This window comes from Bos indicus, chromosome 28 (assembly GCF_029378745.1).
Source record: "Bos indicus isolate NIAB-ARS_2022 breed Sahiwal x Tharparkar chromosome 28, NIAB-ARS_B.indTharparkar_mat_pri_1.0, whole genome shotgun sequence".
In the NCBI taxonomy this organism is placed as follows: domain Eukaryota; kingdom Metazoa; phylum Chordata; class Mammalia; order Artiodactyla; family Bovidae; genus Bos; species Bos indicus.
Window position 1 is genome coordinate 23,225,308 of NC_091787.1, and position 22,216 is coordinate 23,247,523.

General features: G+C 35.3%; 1 protein-coding gene across 8 annotated transcripts in view; it reads right to left on the reverse strand.

The window, feature by feature from the left end:
* Window positions 1-22,216, reverse strand: part of CTNNA3 (catenin alpha 3) — a 1,976,430-nt gene that overhangs the window by 888,850 nt on the left and 1,065,364 nt on the right. For all 8 annotated transcript variants that reach the window (XM_070781776.1, XM_070781778.1, XM_070781775.1 and 5 more), the window contains one exon: window positions 20,129-20,281. In XM_070781776.1, the coding sequence (XP_070637877.1) occupies window positions 20,129-20,281 (153 nt within the window). The remainder of the gene's footprint in view (window positions 1-20,128; window positions 20,282-22,216) is intronic.

The following is a 22,216-nucleotide window of genomic DNA, read 5'->3' on the forward strand; positions in this document are numbered from 1 at the left end:
AAAAATACTCAACATTGCTAAATATAAGAGAAATTCAAATCAAAATTACAATGAGGTTATCACCTCATGCCAGTAAGACTGGTCATCATCAAAAAGTCTACAAATAATAAATGCTGGAGAGGATGTAGAGAAAAGGGAATCCTCCTACACCACTGGTAGGGATACAATTTGGTACAACCAATAGAAAGAACAGTATGAAGGGTTCTTTAAAAACAGAAAATAAAACTCCCATATAGAAGATCCAGCAATCCCAACCCTAGCACATATCTGGAGAAAATCATAATTCAAAAAGAAACATGCACCCCAATGTTCTTTAAAGCACTATCTACAAAAGTCAAGACATGGAAGCAACCTATCTGTCCACTGACAGAGAAATGGATCAAGAAGATATGGTATATATAGACAATGAAATATTACTCATCCATAAAAATAATGAAGTAATAACATTTTCAGCAACATGGATAGACCTAGAAATTATTATATTAAGTGAAATCAAGTCAGAGAGAGAAAGACAAGTATCAGATGGTATTACTTACATGTGGAATCTAAAAAAAAATAATAAAGATACAATTAAACTTATTTATAAAATAGAAACAGACTCACAGACTTCACAACCAAACTTAGAGTTATAAAAGGGAAAAGGTAGGGAGAGGGATTAATTAGGAGTTGGGATTAACATATACACTTTACTGTATATAAAATAGATAATCAACAAGGACCTACTAAATAGCATAAGGAACTCTACTCAATATTCTGTAAAAACCTACATGGAAAAAGAATCTTTAAAAGAATAGGTATAACTGAATTGCTTTGCTATACATCCATTTTGAGTTTGTACATGGTCAAAGCTATGGTTTTTCCAGTTGTCATGTATGGATGTGAGAGTTGGACCATAAAGAAGGCTGAGCACCAGAATTGAAGCTTTTGAACTGTGATGTTGTAGAAGACTCTTGAGAGCCCCTTGGACTGCAAGGAGATAAAACTAGTCAATCCAAAAGGAAATCAACCCTGAATATTCAATGGAAGGACTGATGTTAAAGCTCCAATACTTCGGCTACCTGATGAGAAGAGCTTACTCATTGATAAAAGCCCTGATGCTGGGAAAGATTGAAGTTAGGAGGAGAAGGGGATGACAGAGGATGGAATGGTTGGATGGCATCACCAACTTGATGGACATGAGTTTGAGCAAGCTCTGGGATATGAAGAAGGATAGGGAAGCCTGGCGTGCTGCAGTCCATGGGGTCACAAAAAGTGGGACAGACTGCGCAACTGAAAAACAACACCTGAAACAAACACAATATTGTACATCAACTATCCTGTAATATAAAATAAAAATTGAATTAAAAAATATTAAATAAAAAAAAAGTGTTGGATTTTTGAAATCTGATAAATCTGCCAACTTGAATGTAAATGTCCCTTTGTAGATGCTTTCAAAGGTGTATTTTATATCTGATGTGCTGCTAGTTGACAGATGTACTACATTCCTAATTAATATCCTGGAGATTCTGGCTATAATGTTTGTATAAAAACAATGAAATAATATTAATCAACAGCTGAGAAGAGATAAATGAAAATGTTCACTAATCAAAAGACATTTTAAAATGAGACTTATTATCTTAGAATTTCTTTTTATACTACCATATTTTCATTTTTACCTGGGACTTTTAAAATTAATAAAATAATAAAGTTTATTTTTTAAAAGTTTCAGGTGAAAAAAATTGAGTTAAAATACAGAGACTTCCCATATAATCCCTGTCCCCCTCAACATGCATAGCCTCTTAGCCTCTCCCACTACCAACATTCCTCACTAGAGTGGTACTTTTGTGTTTCACAACTTATGAACCTTCATTGACATATATCATACAAATCATAATATAAACCATAGTTTACATTATGGTTCACTCATGGTGTTGCACATTCTAGGAATTAGAATGTGATCAATCATTACGGCATCATACAGAGTATTTACAGTGCTCTAAAATCCTCTGTGCTCTGCCTATTCATCCTTTCTCCCAACCACTGGCAACCACTAATCTTTTTATTGTCTCTGAAGTTCTGCCTTCCTTAGAATACCATATAGTTGTAATCACATAGTGTGTAGCTTTTCACATTGTCATAAAGTCTTTACTTGACTTACTTCATTGAATTCTCACAAAATAAGTATGCTATTATATCCATGTTTTAATGAGAAATTTGAGGCTGAGTAAGGCTAAATAAGTGAAAATGAAGTCAGGATTTGTTTGATTCTATGGTCTTTCCCACTACATTAGTCTATACTACCTTCTAAAATTCATACAAGTTTTATTATTAAACACAGCACCAAACTCTACTTAAATTAGTTTCCAAATATGGCCAGCTAATTAATAGGCAAGCTTTCTGGAATTCTCACACAAAAACACACACATACATAATACACACACAAATTAGTAAAATAAGTAGAAAATCTTACAATTTAATGTTATAATTTTTTAAGACTATAATGCAATTTTTGAGAATTTAATGTAAGAAAAGTTTAAGAATTTTTAAATAGTAATTTAAAATATTTGGATGTTAAATACTATAAAATACTGATGAAAAAACACAAAGATAGCATAAATAATGGGAGATATATATCATCTTCATGAACTAGAAGAATCAATATTATCAAGATGTCAGTTCTTTGTGTACTGATCTATAGATTCAATGCAATTTCAATCTTAAACCCAGCAACAGTTTTGTAGGTATTGAAGGGATTTTATACATTTATAAAAATAAGGGATTTAGCATTTTATACATAAAGACAAAGGAAGTAAAGTAGCTGGAACCTTTTTTTTTTTTAAGAACTGTGTTAGAGGACTCACAACACCTGACTTCAAGACTTACTATAAAGTTGTAATTTTAAAGACACTGGGGTATTGGTGAAGGTAGACACATAGAGCAATGGAATGGAAAAGATAAGCTGGAGGTATACCCACAATATAGGTCAACTGATATTTAACAAAAGACCAAATATGCTTCAATGGAGAAATTATGCTGAAAAAGCTGGGCATCCATATACAATAAATAATAACCCTTTTCCCCTACCTTGCACCTTATACAAAAATTAACTCAAAATGGGATAAAAACTCAAGTGTAAAAACTAAACATTATAAAACTTATACAAGAAAATATATAAGAAAATCTTTGTAACTCTGGGTAAAATAAAAACTTTATACAAAAGTTTCTTATAAAACACACAAAATCGAAATCCATGTTTACTAATATAGATAGCTATGACTTTATCAGAATTTTAAAGTTCTGCCTTAAAGAAGATACAATAAAGATATTACAAAGACAAAGAACAGATATAACAGAAAACATTTATAACATATAAATAACACATAAATCACACAAATACCAAAGGATTTGTATTCAAATATATATATATATATATATATATATATATGTTTAAAACAGCACAAAAAAGTAAATAACTCAATTTAAAAAAATAGGGAAAATATTTGAACAGGCACATTGCTAAATAAAATATACAGTTGGAAAAAAATACAATAATATTCAGAGAACTTGGCATTAAAAATGCAATTAAAGTCAACTATATTTGAAAAGACATAATAATTATATTCTGGAGAAGGCAATGGCACCCCACTCCAGTACTCTTGCCTGGAAAATCCCATGGATGGAGGAGCCTTGTAGGCTGCAGTCCATGGGGTCACGAAGAGTCGGACACGACTGAGCGACTTCACTTTCAATTTTCCTTTCATGCATTGGAGAATAAATGGCAACCCAGTCCAGTGTTCTTGCCTGGAGAATCCCAGGGATGGGGGAGCCTGGTGGGCTGCCGTTTATGGGGTCACACAGAGTCAGACACAACTGAAGTGACTTAGCAATAACTATATTCTCAGATGAATGATCTTATATTGGAAAATATTAAGCAGTACACACAAACTTACCCAACCTATTATAGCTAATAAATAAGTTTGGCAAAGTTTCAGGATGCAAGGTCAATTCACATAAAATACTGCATTTCAATATACCGCAAAAAAATCTAAAAATAAAAATAAGAAACAATAACATGTATAATATTGAATGGCAAACCACTTCATTATTCTTGCCTTGAGAACCCCATGAACAGTATGAAAAGGCAAAATGACAGGATACTGAAAGAGGAACTCCAAAGGTCGGTAGGTGCCCAATCTGCTACTGGAGATCAGTGGAGAAATAACTCCAGAAAGAATGAAGGGATGGAGCCAAAGCAAAAACAATACCCAGTTGTGGACGTGACTGGTGATAGAAGTAAGGTCCAAAGCTGTAAAGAGCAATGCAATAATTCATAGGAACCTGAAATGTTAGGTCCAAGAGTCAAGGCAAATTGGAAGTGGTCAAACAGGAGATGGCAAGAGTGAACGTTGACATTCTAGGAATCAGTGAACTAAAACGGACTGGAATGGAGGAATTTAATTCAGATGACCATTATATCTACTACTATGGGCAAGAATCCCTTAGAAGAAATGGAGTGGCCATCATGGTCAACAAAACAGTCCTCTTGAGAAACCTGCCTCTTGAGAAACCTGTATGCAGGTCAGGTAGCAACAGTTAGAACTGGACATGGAACAACAGACTGGTTCCAAATAGGAAAAGGAGTACATCAAGGCTGTGTATTGTCACCCTGCTTATTTAACTTATATGCCGAGTACGTCATGAGAAACACTGGGCTGGAAGAAACACAAGCTGGAATCAAGACTGCCGGGAGAAATATCAATAACCTCAGATATGCAGATGACACCACCCTTATGGCAGAAAGTGAAGAGGAACTAAAAAGCCTCTTGATGAAAGTTTAAGAGAGAGTGAAAAAGTTGGCTTAAAGCTCAACATTCAGAAAACTAAGATCATGGTATCTGGTCTCATCATTTCATGGAAAATAGATGGGGAAACAGTGGAAACAGTGTCAGACTTCATTTTTGGGGCTCCAAAATTACTGCAGATGGTGATTGCAGCCATGAAATTAAAAGACGCTTACTCCTTGGAAGGAAAATTTTGACCAACATAGATAGCATATTCAAAAGCAGAGACATTACTTTACCAACAAAGGTCCATCTAGTCAAGGCTATGGTTTCTCCAGTGGTCATGTATGGATGTGAGAGTTGGACTGTGAAGAAAGCTGAGCACCGAAGAATTGATGCTTTTGAACTGTGGTGTTGGAGAAGACCCTTGAGAATTCCTTGGACTGCAAGGAGATCCAACCAGTCCATTCTAAAGGAGATCAGTCTTGGTCGTTCATTGGAAGGACTGATACAAAAGCTGAAACTCTAATACTTTGGCCACCTCATGAGAAAAGTTGACTCATTGGAAAAGACTCTGATGCTGGGAGGGATTGGCAGAAGGAGGAGAAGGGGACGACGGAGGCTGTGATGGCTGGATGGCATCACCAACTCGATGGACATGAGTTTGAGTAAACTCTGGGAGTTGGTGATGGACAGGGAGGCCTGACGTGCTGCGATTCATGGGGTCACAAAGAGTCGGACACGACTGAGAGACTGAACTGAACTGAACTGAACATGTATAATAGCATCAAAAGGAACAAAATGCTAGGAATAACTAAAGAAGTGTGAATTTATATGCTGAAAACTACAAAAATTTGTTGAAATAAATTATAGCTGCTGCTAAGTCACTTCAGTTGTGTCCAACTCTGTGCGACCCCATAGACAGCAGCCCACGAGGCTTCCCCATCCCTGGGATTCTCCAGGCAAGAACACTGGAGTGGGTTGCCATTTCCTTCTCCAATGCATGAAAGTGAAAAGTGAAAGTGAAGATGCTCAGTTGTATCCAACTCTTAGCAACCCCGTGGACTGCAGCCTACCAGGCTCCTCCGTCCATGGGATTTTGCAGGCAAGAGTACTGGAGTGGGTTGCCATTGCCTTCAGATCTAAGTAAATGGAAAGACATTTCACATTTATGGATCAGGAGACTTAAAACTGTAAAGATGGTAATGTGTACCAATTATTCTATAGATTCAACACAATCCCTATCAAAATTCCATGTATTTTTTCCCTCAGGAATGACATACTTATCCCAAAATTCATATGGAAATTCAGAGGACTCATAATAGCCAAAACTATATTGAAAAAGAAAGAACACAATGGGAGATGGACTCACATTCTCTGATTTTAAAACTTACAAAAAAGCTACATCAATTAAGATAGAGTGGCACTAATAATAGACATATAGATCAATGGAATAGAACTGAGTCAAGAAATAAACACTCATATTTATAGTCTACTGATTTACAGGGTTCAATTAGAAGATAGTAGCCTTTTCAACAAATGATTCTGGAATTAATGAATTTGTTGTTGTTAGCAATTGCTAAGTCATGTCTGACTCTTAATCGACCCCATGGACTACAGGCTTGCAGGCTCCTCTGTCCAAGGGATCTTCCCAACCCAGGGATCAAACCTGCATCTCCTGTATTGCAGACAAATTCTTTATCACTGAGCAACCAGGAGACTGCAAAAAACTAATAATATTAGATTTTTCTTGTATATGCAATACCATAAGTGAAAGCTAACTCAAAGTTAATCTAATACATAAATGTAAATGTATAAAACTCCTAGAATAAAACATAAGTGCAAATCTTCATAATTTTTAAGTAGTCAATGGTTTCATATATATGAAGCCAAACGTACAAAGAACAAAATAAAAAAAGAAGTCAATAGAACTTTGTCAATATTTAAAACTTTTGACTTTCAGATGCAGACACATCTTGATTACTCAAATGAAGGAGACACATAGAATATACCAAAGAATGGATAATTCTCAAACCATTTATAAAGTAATAGAATGATGGATAAAAATGATAAGGCATGAACTCTTGGTTAATTAAAATTTTTGCTTAATAAAAAATAGAAAAAAAACCTGTTAAAAAAAAAAAACAAAACAAAGGGTACCATCAAGAAATGAAAAGACAACACAAAAAATGGAAGAAAACTTTGCAAATTACATATCCAATAAGGGACTTGCCTCTAGAATACAGAAAGAAATGCTGCTGCTACTGCTGCTAAGTTGCTTCAATCTTGTCCGACTCTGTGCGACCCCATAGACGGCAGCCCACCAGGCTTCCCAGTCCCTGGGATTCTCCAGGCAAGAACATTGGAGTGGGTTGCCATTTCCTTCTCCAATGCAGAAAAGTGAAAAGTGAAAGTAAAGTCGCTCAGTCGTGTCCGACTCTTCGCGACCCCATGGACTGCAGCCCACCAAGCTTCTCCGTCCATGGGATTTTCCAGGCAAGAGTACTGGAGTAGAGTGTCATTGCCTTCTCCGATAGAAAGAACTACTATATCTCAATAATAAGAAGATAACAATCCAATTTGCAAAATGAGTCAAAGACTTAAACTAATATTTACCTAGAAAAGATATACAAGTAGGCAATAAGCAAATGAAATTACATAGCATAATTTGCCATGGGGGAATTGCAAATCAAAGCAACAATGAGATGTATCCAGTAGGATGACTATAATCAAAGGCAAACAATAAGTGTAGACAAGGATGAGTAGAACTGAAACCCTCACACATTGCTGGTAGGAATAAAATGGTAGAGCCTGGTACCCCTAGAAAAGGATCTGGCAGTTTCTCAAATGGTTAATACAGGATTATCACCTGTGGTAGATATAGGGTTATCACATGACTCAGGAATTCCACTGTTAGGTATGTACCCAAGAAAAATAAAAACATATGCCCACACAAAAACCTGTATAAAAATGTTCATCAGAATTACAAATAACAGCCAAAAGGTGGAAAGAACTCAATGCCCAACAATTTATGAATAAACAAATAAATCATGATATACCCACACACAGAATTAGCCCTAACAGGGAATGAAGTGCTGGTGCATGCTACTCATGATGAAACCTGAAAACATTATGCTGAGCGAAAGAAGTCAGTCACAAAAGACCACATGTTGTTTGATTCCACTTATACATAGCATCAAGAATAGGCAAATCTACAGAGACAGAAAGTAAATTAGTGATTATCTAGTTTAGGTGGGATAAAAATGCTTTAAAATTGATTGTGATGATTGCACAACTCTGAATATTCTAAAAATCACTAGAATGTATATATTTTAATAGGTACATTATAAAGAGTTATATCTTTATAATTTTATCATAAAAATGATATTCAATATCATGAGTAATTAGGGAAATGCAAATTAAAATTATTATAAAATATAAAAATAATTATATACAGTAGAATGGCAAAACGAAAAATTTGACAATACCAAGTACTGGCAAGGATATGGAGCAACTGGAAATTGTACACATTGCTGGAGGGAAGGCAAAATAGCCATTTTAGAAAAAAAAAAAAAAGTTTGACAGTTTCTATTACATTAAACATGCAGGTACCATATAGCTCCCTGTACCATATAAGAAATCTGCACTGCTATTTCTGGGAAGTTAATGTGCCAGTCCAATCCTATCTCTAAAATACCCCTCTTTCTATTTCTCCTTTGCCTAATTTGACTTTTTTTTTTTTCCCCAGACAGTTTATTTATTTAAATTCTTCGCAGCCTGCCATGTGGGATCTTACCTCCCTGGCCAGGGATTAAACCTGTGCCCCCTGAATTGGAAATGCAGAGCTTAACCACTGGACTACCAGGGAAGCCCCTAATCTGACTTTTAAACAAAAAATCCTTTTATGTTGACAGCTTAGAAGTCAGTTCTCCAAAAATGTAATGTTTTATCCTAAACCTACCCAATAACCATAAATGTCCTCATAGAACCCAGTAGTTCACCCACATAATTTATCACAACCATACACAATTACCATTTACTGCCTCCTTGACGATAAGCTCCAATAGAGCAAAGTCTATCTTTTTCTCTCTGTGATTGAACCCCCAGCACCAGCACAGCTCATGCCTTAAAAAATACTTGTCTGAGGATAGATCTTTTTGCAAACATAATGCCAACTCTTTAGACATGATGTTGCTAGCAAAGGAAAATTAAAACAACTAGATGTTCTCCTTTGACACAATGAATAATAATTTGACTATAGCTATAGTTGTAGTGAAAGAGTGAGAAGGAGAGTTTAAGTGAAAGAAAGATGGGGGAAGGAGAAAGAGAATTTGTAGCAGTCATTTAACAGACTGATTCAAACCACAAAATTCAAACCCTCTAAAGATGTTCTGCTTTTCTTTTGGAACTCCATGCATAATTTCACAAAACTGTCAAAGAATGATCTAGAAAACCTAAGTTTCTTTTCATGTTCCTTATCCTATAGACAAAGTGATCAAAGGAATGCAAAGTAAATTTGACTCAATTTTCAGTAATGGGAGCATTTTTTAAAAAGCATCAAATATAACACTGCCTTTTGCAGAAAGTGTCAGGCTAACTGATTTCTTATAAAAGGAATGTTTTGAACATACACAAGTTATAGCTTTAACTGAGTTTAACAAACATATGAAATGCCCTTTGGCAAGATCCTCCTTTATGTCTCCCCATTTCTACCCTAGAATTGCTTCCAAGCAACAGAGATGATAAGAGGAAATCTTATCTTGTCTGAGCTCTTAACCCTTTTCAATTTACCTCCTATTTCAAAGATTAACTACTAGAGGAAAGAAAATTGAAATGAACCCACTTCCCTAAACCAACTTCTTTCCATATTTTACTACCTAGCTTCAATACCCAATTATTAACATCAGGACATTCTCTAGATATTATCTACATTTCCTACAAAAATACATCTTGCTAAAGTTTGTCTTTCAAAACTTGACCTCATAGCAGAGACTGAAAATCTGCTGGTCTCTGGCATTATGTATTGGCACAAATGATGAAATTCTAGTTTTGCTTTAATTTTGTTTTAAAGTGATTCAGTTGTCTACACCTAGAAATAAAGAATTTTACATTAAAATCTGTATTTCACGGTTCTTTTAAAAAATTATAATGTCAGAATCCAGGGTCTGCATTTATGCATAGCAATACCTGACCAAAGATGAGTGAGGCCAGTCATTTACATTGTTTATCTCCTCCATTTCATCAGACGCCCATCCCACGGAATCATTACATTCATTACTAACTTGTCCTCTACTGTAAACATTTGAATTTTCTGCCCCTACCTTAGCGATGCTCTGCACCACAAGGCTGTAAAGGGACTAAGTAAAGCGGGCACTTCTAAATGCATATTTAGGTTAGGAAGAGTACTTCTAATACAGTGCTCTGCAAGATTTAATTTAATAGACTTTTGTGGACTAAGAATGCTAAACAGTGTAAATAACACTGATTATAAGTCAAAATATATTTCAAGTTCTGGAAAATCACCTTACAGATGAACTACCTGTAGTGATCTCATTTAGGTCTTATATCCTGGACTAACCACAAAGCTAAATAGTTAACCAAGAGTTATAAAGAACACCTGAATGCGGAAGTATTTCACAAGTGTAAACGTGTGCTTCTGACTTTCTGCTTCTCTAGCTAAGGAAGGTGGAATAAGATTAGAGATTCTTAGGGAAAAAAAAATGAAATCAACTCTTGGAACTTTTGCAACTTGATCCACTTACTGGCAGGTCTCTCATCTGAAAGGCATTCAGAAGGGTTTCTGCTCTCACCATCAAGGAATTAAATGAGTAAAACTTGGGTTCACTTTCTATTTTTAGATTTATTGTGCTACCTTTATTCCTTTAATCCCTGCCATTGATAAAACCAAGTTGATTCCCTACTCTGCCATTTATTAGATGTGTGATATTAGGCTAGTTGCTTCATTTCTTCCAGCTAAGTTTCCTTATCAGCAAAATGGTAATAAAATATCTCTCTCAATCATATTGTCAGCATTAATATAATGTAATGAGTATAAAGTGCTTTGCATGACGTTGGTACAGATTACTAATATAATTTATTTTTCTTTATTTTCTTCTCTTTTTTTTCTCTTCTTATTACTAAAAAAAAAGTAACTTGCATCCTATGAAATCTATAAAATAACCACCCTTCCAATACTTTATTTAACTTCATCCAAGTTATCTATGCATAAAAAACAGACAAAAAAAACCTCTTCTTTCTGGTTTCTAGAATTTTAAATGTCAGTAAAAGATTATTTAATCCTTTGTTTTGCATCTATGGATAATTACATTGAATTCCATAGAGGCTAATTAATTTGCTAAAGTCACCTAAGCAGGTGAGTCAAACCCATACATTTTAAAACACACAAGATAAAAATGAAACCAGTTTTAAACAGCAGGAATCTGTATAAATGACCTCTATAGATCACATTGTAGGGACTCTCTCTATTTCTTTTTAATTGAGTGGAATAGTGAATTGATTAAAAGAAACAGGTTATCTCCAACTTGCATAATCAGACTGTTGATTCAAAAAAAAGAAAATTTTGGTGGCTTCTAGGTCTCAGATTATTCATCAGTAATTGTCAGCAAGTTTGCTTGTTAACTTTTGGCCAAATAGAGTCATGGAGAGTAATATGCGTAAGTTTTCAGTTTCAGAGAAGTTTTGTATTAATTAATTTTACACCAAAATATTGAGTACACAATTTCAACACAAGATATATTTGCACATGCCTATTTTTTCGCCTGTTAATATTCCTGAAAAACACTCATATCTGTATCTGGAAGTTGTACACAAACATTCAACAACTACAGTATATTTGAAATTACCTTATACAATGAATTTTCTAAAAGGAAATTTTCATTGCTCATCGGGATTTTGGAGATTCAAGTAAGCTCTTTCCAGATAAGATTTTTGGGGAAAAAAAAAAAAAAAAAAAAAACGTCAAAGAGAGGAAAGGGAAGAAGACACCAAATAATACTGTCCACATTATGTGGCATTTTAATGTGTCAACCTTTTCAATCTTACTATTATCTTCACTTTACAATGGGGCATGTCATTTGAATGCAGAGTTCCAAAGAATAGGAACGAGAAATAAGAAAGCCTTTTTCAGAGTTCAATGCAAAAAAATAGAGGAAAACAATAGAATGGGAAAGACTAGAGATCTCTTCAAGAAAATTAGAGATATCAAAGGAACATTTCCTGCAAAGATGGGCACAATAAAGGACAGAAATTGTATGGACCTAACAGAAACAGAGGATATTAAGAAGAGGCGGCAAGTATACACAGAAGAATTATCCAAAAAAGATCTTCATGACCCACATAACCATGATGGTGTGATCATTCACCTAGAGCCAGACATCCTGGAATGTGAAGTCAAGTCGGCCTTAGGAAGCATCACTAGGAACAAAGCTAGTGGAGGTGATGGAATTCCAGTTGAGCTATTTCAAATCCTAAAAGATGATGCTGTGAAAGTGCTGCACTTCATATGCCAGCAAATTTGGAAAACTCGGCAGTGGCCACAGGACTGGAAAAGATCAGTTTTCACTCCAATCCCAAAGAAAGGCAATGCCAAAGAACACTCAAACTACCGCACAATTGCACTCATCTCACACGCTAGCAAAGTAATGCTCAAAATTTTCCAAGACAGACTTCAACAGTATGTAAACTGTGAACTTCCAGATGTTCAAGTGGGATTTAGAAAAAGCAGAGGAATCAGAGATCAAACTGCCAACATCTCTTGGATCACCGAAAAAGCAAGAGAATACCGGAAAAACATCTACTTCTGCTTTATTGACTACGACAAAGCCTTTGACTGTGTGGATCACAAAATGTGGAAAATTCTGAAAGAGATGGGAATTCCAGACCACCTGATCTGCCTCTTGAGAAATCTGTATGCAGGTCAGGAAGCAACAGTTAGAACTGGACATGGAATAACAGACTGGTTCCAAATTGGGAAAGAAGTACATCAAGGCTATATATTGTCACCCTGCTTATTTAACTTATATGCAGAGTGCATTATGAGAAATGCTGGGCTGGATGAAGCACAAGCTGGAATCAAGATTGCCTGGAGAAATATTAATAACCTCATATATGCAGATGACACCACCCTTATGGCAGAAAGTGAAGAGAAACTAAAAAGCCTCTTGATGAAAGTGAAAGAGGAGAGTGAAAAAGTTGGCTTAAAACTCAACATTCAGAAAACTAAGATCAAGGCATCTGGTCCCATCACTTCATGGCAAATAGATGGGAAAACAATGGAAACAGTGACAGACTTTATTTTGGGGGGCTCAAAATCACTGCAGATGGTGATTGCAGCCATGAAATTAAAAGACACTTGCTCCTTGGGATAAAAGCTATGACCAACCTAGACAGCATATGAAAAAGCTAAGATATTACTTTGCCAACATGGTCCATCTAGTCAACACTATGGGTTTTCCAGTGGTCATGTATGGATGTGAGAGTTTGACTATAAAGAAGCTGAGCATTGAAGAACTGATGCTTTTGAACTGTGGTGTTGGAGAAGCCTCTTGAGAGTCCCTTGGACTGCAAAGAGATCCAACCAGTCCATCCTAAAGGAAATCAGTCCTGAATATTCATTGGAAGGACTGATGTTGAAGCTAAAACTCCAACACTTTGACCACCTAATATTAAGAGCTAACTAACTGGAAAAGACCCTGATGCTGGGCAAGATAGAAGGCAGGAGGAGAAGGGGACGACAGAGGATGAGATGGTCGGATGGTATCACCGACACTACAGACATGAGTTTGAGTAAACTCTGTGAGTTGGTGATGGACAGGGAAGCCTGGCATGCTGCAGTCCTTGTAGTCACAAAGAGTAGGACACAACTGAGCAACTGAACTGAACTGAATGCCTTTCACAGGTCAGATATGAGATACTGAGCAACTTTCCAAAGAACATCAAGAAAGTCTTCATATTCCACTTTTTACTAGTAAGTCATACTGTTACAATCTTTACAGATTTCCTAGGATTAATGGACTTTCAACTACTTTTTTATATAATAATTAACTCAACAATGATTTATTGAATGTTTTACTACCCTTATTATATGGCTAGTAAAGACAGGCCTTAAGTGTAAATATACACCAGATTTCTAAGACGTAGTACAAAAAAGATGTCTCATCAATAGTTTTTTATATTAATTACATATCAAAATAATAATATTTTGACTGTGCTGGATTAAATAAAGCATCATTAAAATTAGTTTACCTGTTTATTTTTAGAATGCCTACTAGGAAATTTAAAATTATGTATGTGGCCAGGCTTCTATTTCTATTGGATACCATTAAGTCCTGAGATATTTGCTTGTCTGTTCCAATTTCATCATAACAACTAAGTTTCTTCTTTCTCTTTAATGTATGATAATAAATTAGGTTTTAGATGCAGTCATTTTTAAATGACAGTTTATGTTCATGAGATTTGAATCAATTATTAAGGGTAGAAACTTTTAAGTTTGGATGAAAAATTGCCCCTATACAATATGACTTCCCTTTAGAGCCTCCCCTGGTGACAAGCAACTTGCTGGATCCAGTTCTATAAGATGGAATCTAATTTCTTCACCCTGGCATTCAAATATTCAAGGCTATTCATGAACTACCACTAACTCACTTTCCACTACCAATTTAACAATCTAGATTTCATTTCTACTATATTCTTCAACACAGGGATGAGAATTGTGCCTTTATTTATGCCATATCTCCACTCAGAGTTCTAGTTTTTCAAATCCAAATCCTGACTAGTTTTCAAGGCTTTATGTAAATATTGCTAACTTCATGTTGAATTTCCAAACTAATCTCACATAATTTTCTTTCTCCTTTTAATTCCAAAACACTGTATTCCATTCAAAAATACCTGTATTTGTTATGGAAAGTCTATGACTTATCTCTAATTGTCTAACCTTTCCCTATATTCCAAAGATCAATAATAGAAAATTAATAAAGAAACCTCTAAAATATGGAAAGGTCACTCACCATGATTTCAGGATAGGCTTTCAAAAATCAAGTGTAGCTAAAAGAAGGTTATAATGCTGAGCAGTTTCTACTCCAGGGAGTGGGCAGTCACACCTGTGTGCTCTATTCTGTATAAGCAAAAACATTTCTGACTTAGCTATAATATCCCCTCACCACCAAAAGAGGAGAGCTGCCAAGATCCTCACAGAGAACAGTTGTTAGTTTGTGTACGAGTGTAAATATCAGTTTGTTCTTTTTCTTTTCTTCTTGAGGGGTGGAAAGGAGGAGAATGGGATAGGACTCTAAAAGCCTGATTTATTTATATCCAAACATATCCTTATTTTATAACAGATGATCAGTTAAAGCATTGTATGACATTTGAACAGCATTCTGTCAAAATCCAACAATATTAGTAGAGCTGATAGCAACGAGCACTTCTTGCAAACAGCAAGAGTCCCCTCTAAAGTCTTCTCTCTTGGCACTGGGGCTTTGCTAAATCTGGCTTGCCATTTTGTGAGTGGGAACAATCAGCTTTGTAGGTTGGAGGGAAGTATTATAATTAAATGTCCACCCACTTTTTCCTTTTTGATGAAAGGCTCCCATGACTTACTAAAATAAGGTACATCAAGACAGATGAATTTTTGATGAATAAGTCAAAGCACTGACGAAGCTGGCTTTTCACATAAAGAAACTTCACTAATTCACAGGAAATTTTTAGGCCTAGATTATTAACACTGTCATGCTTAATAATAATTAACATGATAATATCCATGGAACAAACAGGAGATTTTACCATTCAATTGGTAGCAAACGTAGTGTTCAGCATGATTTACTTTCTGAAAACAAATAGTAATACAACCAAAAAAAATAATGGTGGAATTTTTAAGATTTAATTTTAGAGAAATATTAAATAATAGCCATTATAAAAACAATGCCTTTATTTAATATATAATAGTATGGTTTTGAATAATAGTTATAATACCACATTAAAGTTACAAACTGTATCTCTGAGGTGGGCAAAAGTCTTAAATGATGTTATCAAATTGCTACAAATTCCTTCTGAAGGAGATCTGGAGCAGGGTTTCTAATGTCTTGTTTTGATAATTATTAGCAAAGGCACTGGCTATTATCACTGTGAAGTATTATTTTAAAGCATCCTTGTACAATAGAGTAGAAAGGGACTCTATTAAATAATTGGGATCAGGCGTATATCTCAAGTCCAGTTACTGGAACTCTTCAGTCAACTTTTTATAGAGAAAGAAGACTGCATTGGTGTTAGGAATGTGTTTCTTCATTCAAGACAGATATATTGAGAACTAGCTTATAGACTTTGCTATTAGAGGAGGTTTAAAGCAATAAGAAATAAAATCCTTACTCTCAAGAATTACTGAATATTTTTATTTTTAAAGTAAAATTAGTATTTTAAACTTCCTGTTTAATAGTATGATTGGTGGCAGCCAGTAGAATTAATGGTGCCCTAAGACATCATCTCATGCGAAGAGTTGACCCATTGGAAAAGACCCTGATGCTGGGAGGGATTGTGGGCAGGAGGAAAAGGGGACGACAGAGGATGAGATGGCTGGATGGCATCACTGACTCGATGGACGTGAGTCTGAGTGAACTCCAGGAGCTGGTGATGGACAGGGAGGCCTGGCGTGCTTCGATTCATGGGGTCGCAAAGAGTCGGACACGACTGAGCAACTGAACTGAACAGAAACTTACTAAATAATAAAATAGACATGACTTCACTAGATAATGAGAATGTTTAGGCCTAATTCATTGGTCACTCTGCTTCTCATTCCTATTTCTTTATCCAATGCTCTGAATATTTTTTTGTTTTCTACATATTTCCCATAGAATTTCTTACCATTTTGTGGTTTTTTTTCCTTTGTGTTCAGTTCTACATTTTTACTATTCCTTTCATAGAAGTCACAAGTTAACCATTATCTAAAGCATTCCTTTAAACAGCATGGAGTTTTTCTCCAAAGATCTGACAGGAATTCTTTAAAAATGGACTTTTTTTCTTCACATTTAAGACTTCCCTCAACAAGTTCACGTTTAGATTGCAGATTTCTCTGACAGAGTTGAGGTATCAAAACCCAGACAGACTGAAAATAGTTTTTTTCCTGAAGTCATTTAGATTCTAAGACTTTTGCCCTGCTATGTCAGATACCCCAGCTTGGAAATAAGATGGGTATGTGTGCATGTCTGTATAGAGGCAGTGGTAAGGAAAAAGGAGGTGGTAAGACTGGTAAGCAATCTATACAAAGTGAACTCACAATATCCTCTGAAAATGATATATTTGAGCTGTCTTATGTACTCAGACTCTGTCCCAGACACTTCTGTCTCAATGTTTGTAGTAAATTAATGATGATTTTCTCTGTTGCTTTGGTTAGACAGCTCCTTTCAAAAAAAGAATTTTCCCAGGAGATAAATGCAGTGCTCCTTCCTCCCCCTCCAACTCCTTGATATATACAATCCAGTGTTCAAGCAGTACACTTAAAAACCATTTTCATTTTCTTCTATGTCTTTATCTCTTAGAAAGGTAAGACTGTCTCTTGTAATGTGTCAGATCTTACAGTTTTAGAAACTGGTAGTGACCTTGGTGGTTATCTTGTTCAACCCTCACTTTACAGCTGAAGCAAATGAAGCCCTGAGGAGAGAAGTGTAGACTAAAGGTGGTCACAAATATTCTGCTACTCCTTCCAGCCAGAGGTGGAGTCTCATGCCCTCTCCTATCCCCTTGTGTTTGGTCAGGCCCTGGGACTGCTTCAGTCAATAAACTCCAGTGGAAACTGCACTCTACCAACTTCTGGGCCCAGACATTAAGGGAATGTCAGCTCTACTTCCTGTTTCTGACTTGCTCTTGGGACTTCTCATCTCAGAACCTAGAAATTATGCTGCAAGACGCTGAAGCCACATGGAAAAGCTATATATTGGTTTGTGCTCCAGTCAACAACCACAGCTAAGCTCCCAGCTGACAGATAGCATGCACTTTCAAACTTGTGAGTGGACCATCTTGGAGGTCTAGCCTAGTTAAACCTTTGAAAGGCTTCATCTCCAACCAACAGTTGGCAACAAGAACATGAGAGCCCCTACATAAGAACTGCCCAGCCAACAAGCAAATCAATAAGAGAATAATCGTAAATAATAAATTACTGTTTTAAAGCACTAAGTTTGAGGATGTTTGTTAAGTAGTAAAAACTTATTGGAACTGAAGGCAAGTTTCTAGGTAATAACAGAATGAGAACTGAAACATTCCAAAGCCAACATAACCTCATTATAATGTGCTAAGGGAACAAAGATAGTTGAATAAGACCCATTCTCCATCCCTCAGTAACTCAAAATTTCAAAAATCTGTTATTGTTTCATATTCACATTAAATATAGAATTTTCAAAATCCTTAAAAATTTAAAATAGATTCTTAGAGCTCTATCTACAGAATAATAAACTATCATTTTGTAATAAAATTAAGGTAGTATTCTCAAGGGTCCTGGAAGGCAGCATTTTTCTAATAAGTTTTATGAAAGAAAGAGTACTTTAGGTAAATTGATTTGGGGAAAATTTAACTTAAAGAGATCTCTTTATATCTGGATTTTTCAGAAATGTAAAATCTCCACAAAGACAAATAGAACTTTTTTCCCCAAAACTGTGTGATCAAGGAGTCCTTCATCGAGCACCTTAAGAGATTTATGTCTCATTAGAAACTAAACTGAAAATAGAAGTAAGGATGAAATATTAGCAGAAACCAACTTTTACTCTGAATTTTTCACTAAAAAGTTACTTTCATAATTTAGTGTTCCTTCAGCTTAGAAAACACATTTCTAGACAAAAGGTTTATGATTCATAGGGACAGCATTTAGTTTGGTGCCTTTAATGACTTGCTCCTTCTGTTCTGCTCTCTTTTAATTTTTAACATTTTCCTGTGGGAATAGTTAATAAATATTTGAGGAATGAGTACAAGAAGGAATATATAAATAAATAATAAGCAATTGACTGGATTAGTTAAATGCAAGCAAACCTGGAACTCAGCTTTGACTCTTCATTAGCTCGGTCTGGGTTTTGTACGTCATTTCCACATAAGGCCAATGGGAATTATATCAGTTGCCCTGTTCTCATAGAATTCTTGGGAGCTTCAAACATTTCAAAGTTGGAGGTAAGGCAGTTTTAGGGCTGAAATTTTCTTAGTAACCACTTATTTATCCACTCCTCTCATTTTCTAAATGTGAGGATTGGGGTGCAGAACGCTTATAGTGGAAGTGCTGGTTACACGGAAACTTCCTTCCCAGCAGATCCACATTAAAAATGTTGGGAAAGTCTTTCACCTTCATAAATATTGTGTAGAATGCTGTGTTTCTAATTCAAGTGGTGACTATTTCTAATACAAATTTGATAAGCAATTTGGGCCCCCAAACACATGTTCCACCACAGAGTTCATGGCCTATATGGGAAGGTTCTGGCAATCAAAACATTTAATAATCAGCACAGCATGGGCACTGACAATGAGTCTAGACACAAGCCAAAATCAACTGGTAGAGTCATACTAATGGGTACTAGTTCAGTATGAGAATCAGTCCAACCACATTTCCCCCTCTCTGCCACTGGTTCCTGGGCTTGTGAGTACTCTCACTTTTTTACTGGAGTTGGGCATTCTTCCACTCGACTTTCTCTTATACCGTGACTGCAATACTGATGCCCATAGTATGGCAGATTTCATTATCTGTCTTCTAGGAATTTCCCAGCACTTCATAGCTCCTTCATATGCCAACCCACCTCCCAAAACATGGGGTATGTCTCCAGTTTCCAAGCAGAAGAGGATTATAGTTTTATTATCATCTCCTCTTGCTTCTACTGGGACATGGACCAATCCACTATCTCTACTTAATTACTCTGGGTTTCTCTATCCCTGTATATCCTACATTCTACAGTCATGTTTCATAGTTGAATATGATTTGAAAGGCTGAGGAGTAACATAATCATGAAAAGATGAGAAACAATAAAATGGCATGAGAGAGAGCATCTAATACTTTTAAAGTAGAATATGAAGACAATATTTGTAATGATAAAATCCATGTTTAACCAGGTTTTGTGTGTGTGTGTGTGTAGCTCTGAAAAGAAAATGTATTAATAAAATATATTCATCATATTTTCACAATTCTTTCTAATTTATAAAATGTTCCTTTCCAAGCCAATGGGAATAGTTCATGCAATTTGAGATACATACCTTCATATTACTTTGGCCCATCTCTGTTTCATTTGCTGTAAATGGTCAAAAGTTTGTGTTTGAGCTCAGTTCAGCTATAAATGCAGAATGAGAGCCCTATTCTCCTGGATTTAGAGTAGTTATAATTCCAGCGCACTTACCTCTACAAGCCTGCTGGTGTGTTCACGGAATATTGCAGCATATTCTTTTATTTCCTTTTCCCGGCCATTCTTGGCAGCTTCAATGAGAACCAGAAGTGGGACTGTTGTATCCAAAAAGGAGTCTGACACATGATCTATGATAGCCTTACGGAGCTGAGGAGAAGTAAAACATTCAGTTTTTTTTCCACCCCAGGAAATGGTTCATATTATTTCATATTTTTACAATATCAGTAATTATAAAATTCCTTTTATATATTTTTGCACAGTCTTTTAAAATCATAATATTTAAGACTGTGTATGAATGTTGCTTACAAAGCTGAAACAAGGTAAATATCCAAGAAAAAAAATTATTGAGCAATAGCTTTCTTGCTCTCAAAAATTACTATTTTTTTCTTAAACTGTACTTAGCCTAGAGGTCAAATTATAAGTGACAGTACTCCATTTTTCCCTCAAAGAAATTGCACTCTTATAATGTTTATGCGTGTGTACAAACAACATGGTTCAGCATGTATTTTCATAATTACAAAATTATAAAATGTTTTCTGCCTTGTAGGAAGAACTCATGATAAATTTTGATTAGCTAAATTGTAGACTTCAAAGTAATTAAACCAAGTTAGATCACTGATTATGCCAGTTGATAACAGATTAATAGAGCAAGGAGAATAATAAATGAGTTTTGATGTCCAATTTTCTTTGTTTGCATTAATTGTTCTTGCCCTCACACCTTAAATTATTAAACAAGTATAACATTCTGCTACAATTAGTTCTTTTAAATTAAATTATGTGTAAGCTTATAAATGACAATCAGGCAATTATTCTACTCAGCAGATATTTTCTGAAATTTAAAACTAAGTTGGAAAAATAATGCATTATATTTATATAATATTGAGTTTTTAAGGATCACAATATCTTGAATGTTTCATTAACAATGGCAATGAGAATGAATGGTTCCAAAGTTTTTGGTCAATTCCTTCACTTAATTTAATAACCTATGTAATAAAACAAAGATATGAATAGCTATCAGACAGAATCTGTAATTTGCCTTCTGTGAAAATTACATTTTAGTATATATTTTAAAACCAGGAGATACTTATTCTAGTTTTGGATTACATGAGAATTAATATACTTTCAAGGGGTTGAATGATGTAGCTACATGGAAAAACAAAACAAAACACTGTCTCTCTTCCTTTAGCAATGATAGGATATATCCATAGTAGTTATAGATTTGGGGGCAGAAAATACCTTCATCTAAGATAGTGGTGCTTTCTCAGAAGAACTGTGAAATTTTATGGCTATCAACAATTTCACAAAGGCAATAGGAAGATCCCCAAGGAAAGATTCTGCTTAGCATGCAGACAAGTAAATCACTAACGGCAACTAATTAACATTTACTGAGCAGTTACTTCCACAGGGTGTAGAGTGCTAAGTGTTTCCAGGAGAGGGAAAGACCTTAAGTGAATGAGCTGTTTGATGTCCACAAAGAGTAGACCAGTGGAGTCAGACAACAGATAAGTTAGGAGTTAGCTGGCAACTATAAGGTGCATTAGTTCTACATACGTAAGAGAAAAGTAGAAGAAATCTCTCAGAGGTGGAGTTATTTTCAATGACCTTCTCTTCCTTTTATCCTTTTTTTCTTTCATTAACATATAGAAGGAGGGCCAAGAGAAGATTTGCACTAAAGATACGGGATTGAAAGCCAGCATACATATGGTAGGTAATTCAAACCAAGGAGGTGAACAGAATGATATAGAGGGACATTCACAGTGAGATGTCCGTGAATAAAATCTTAGAAAATATTACCACTTATGAGTAATATTGGCATGTTGGATAGATGAAAGAGTAGGACCTTAAAAAGAGACTGACATGATGGCCATGCAACACAGATCAAATGATCAACAGTCAAAAGGGATACTTTCAAATAAATTTGTTTCAATGCCCTACAAATGAACTTATCCTACCAAACGCAATTGTAATACCTACATTATAGATATGTTGAATCTCTTTTTCTATGTATTTGATTTCATTCAATTCAACAAGTATTTCTGAACACATTTCCCCTGAATTTCTACCAAGAACTAGATATTGTGA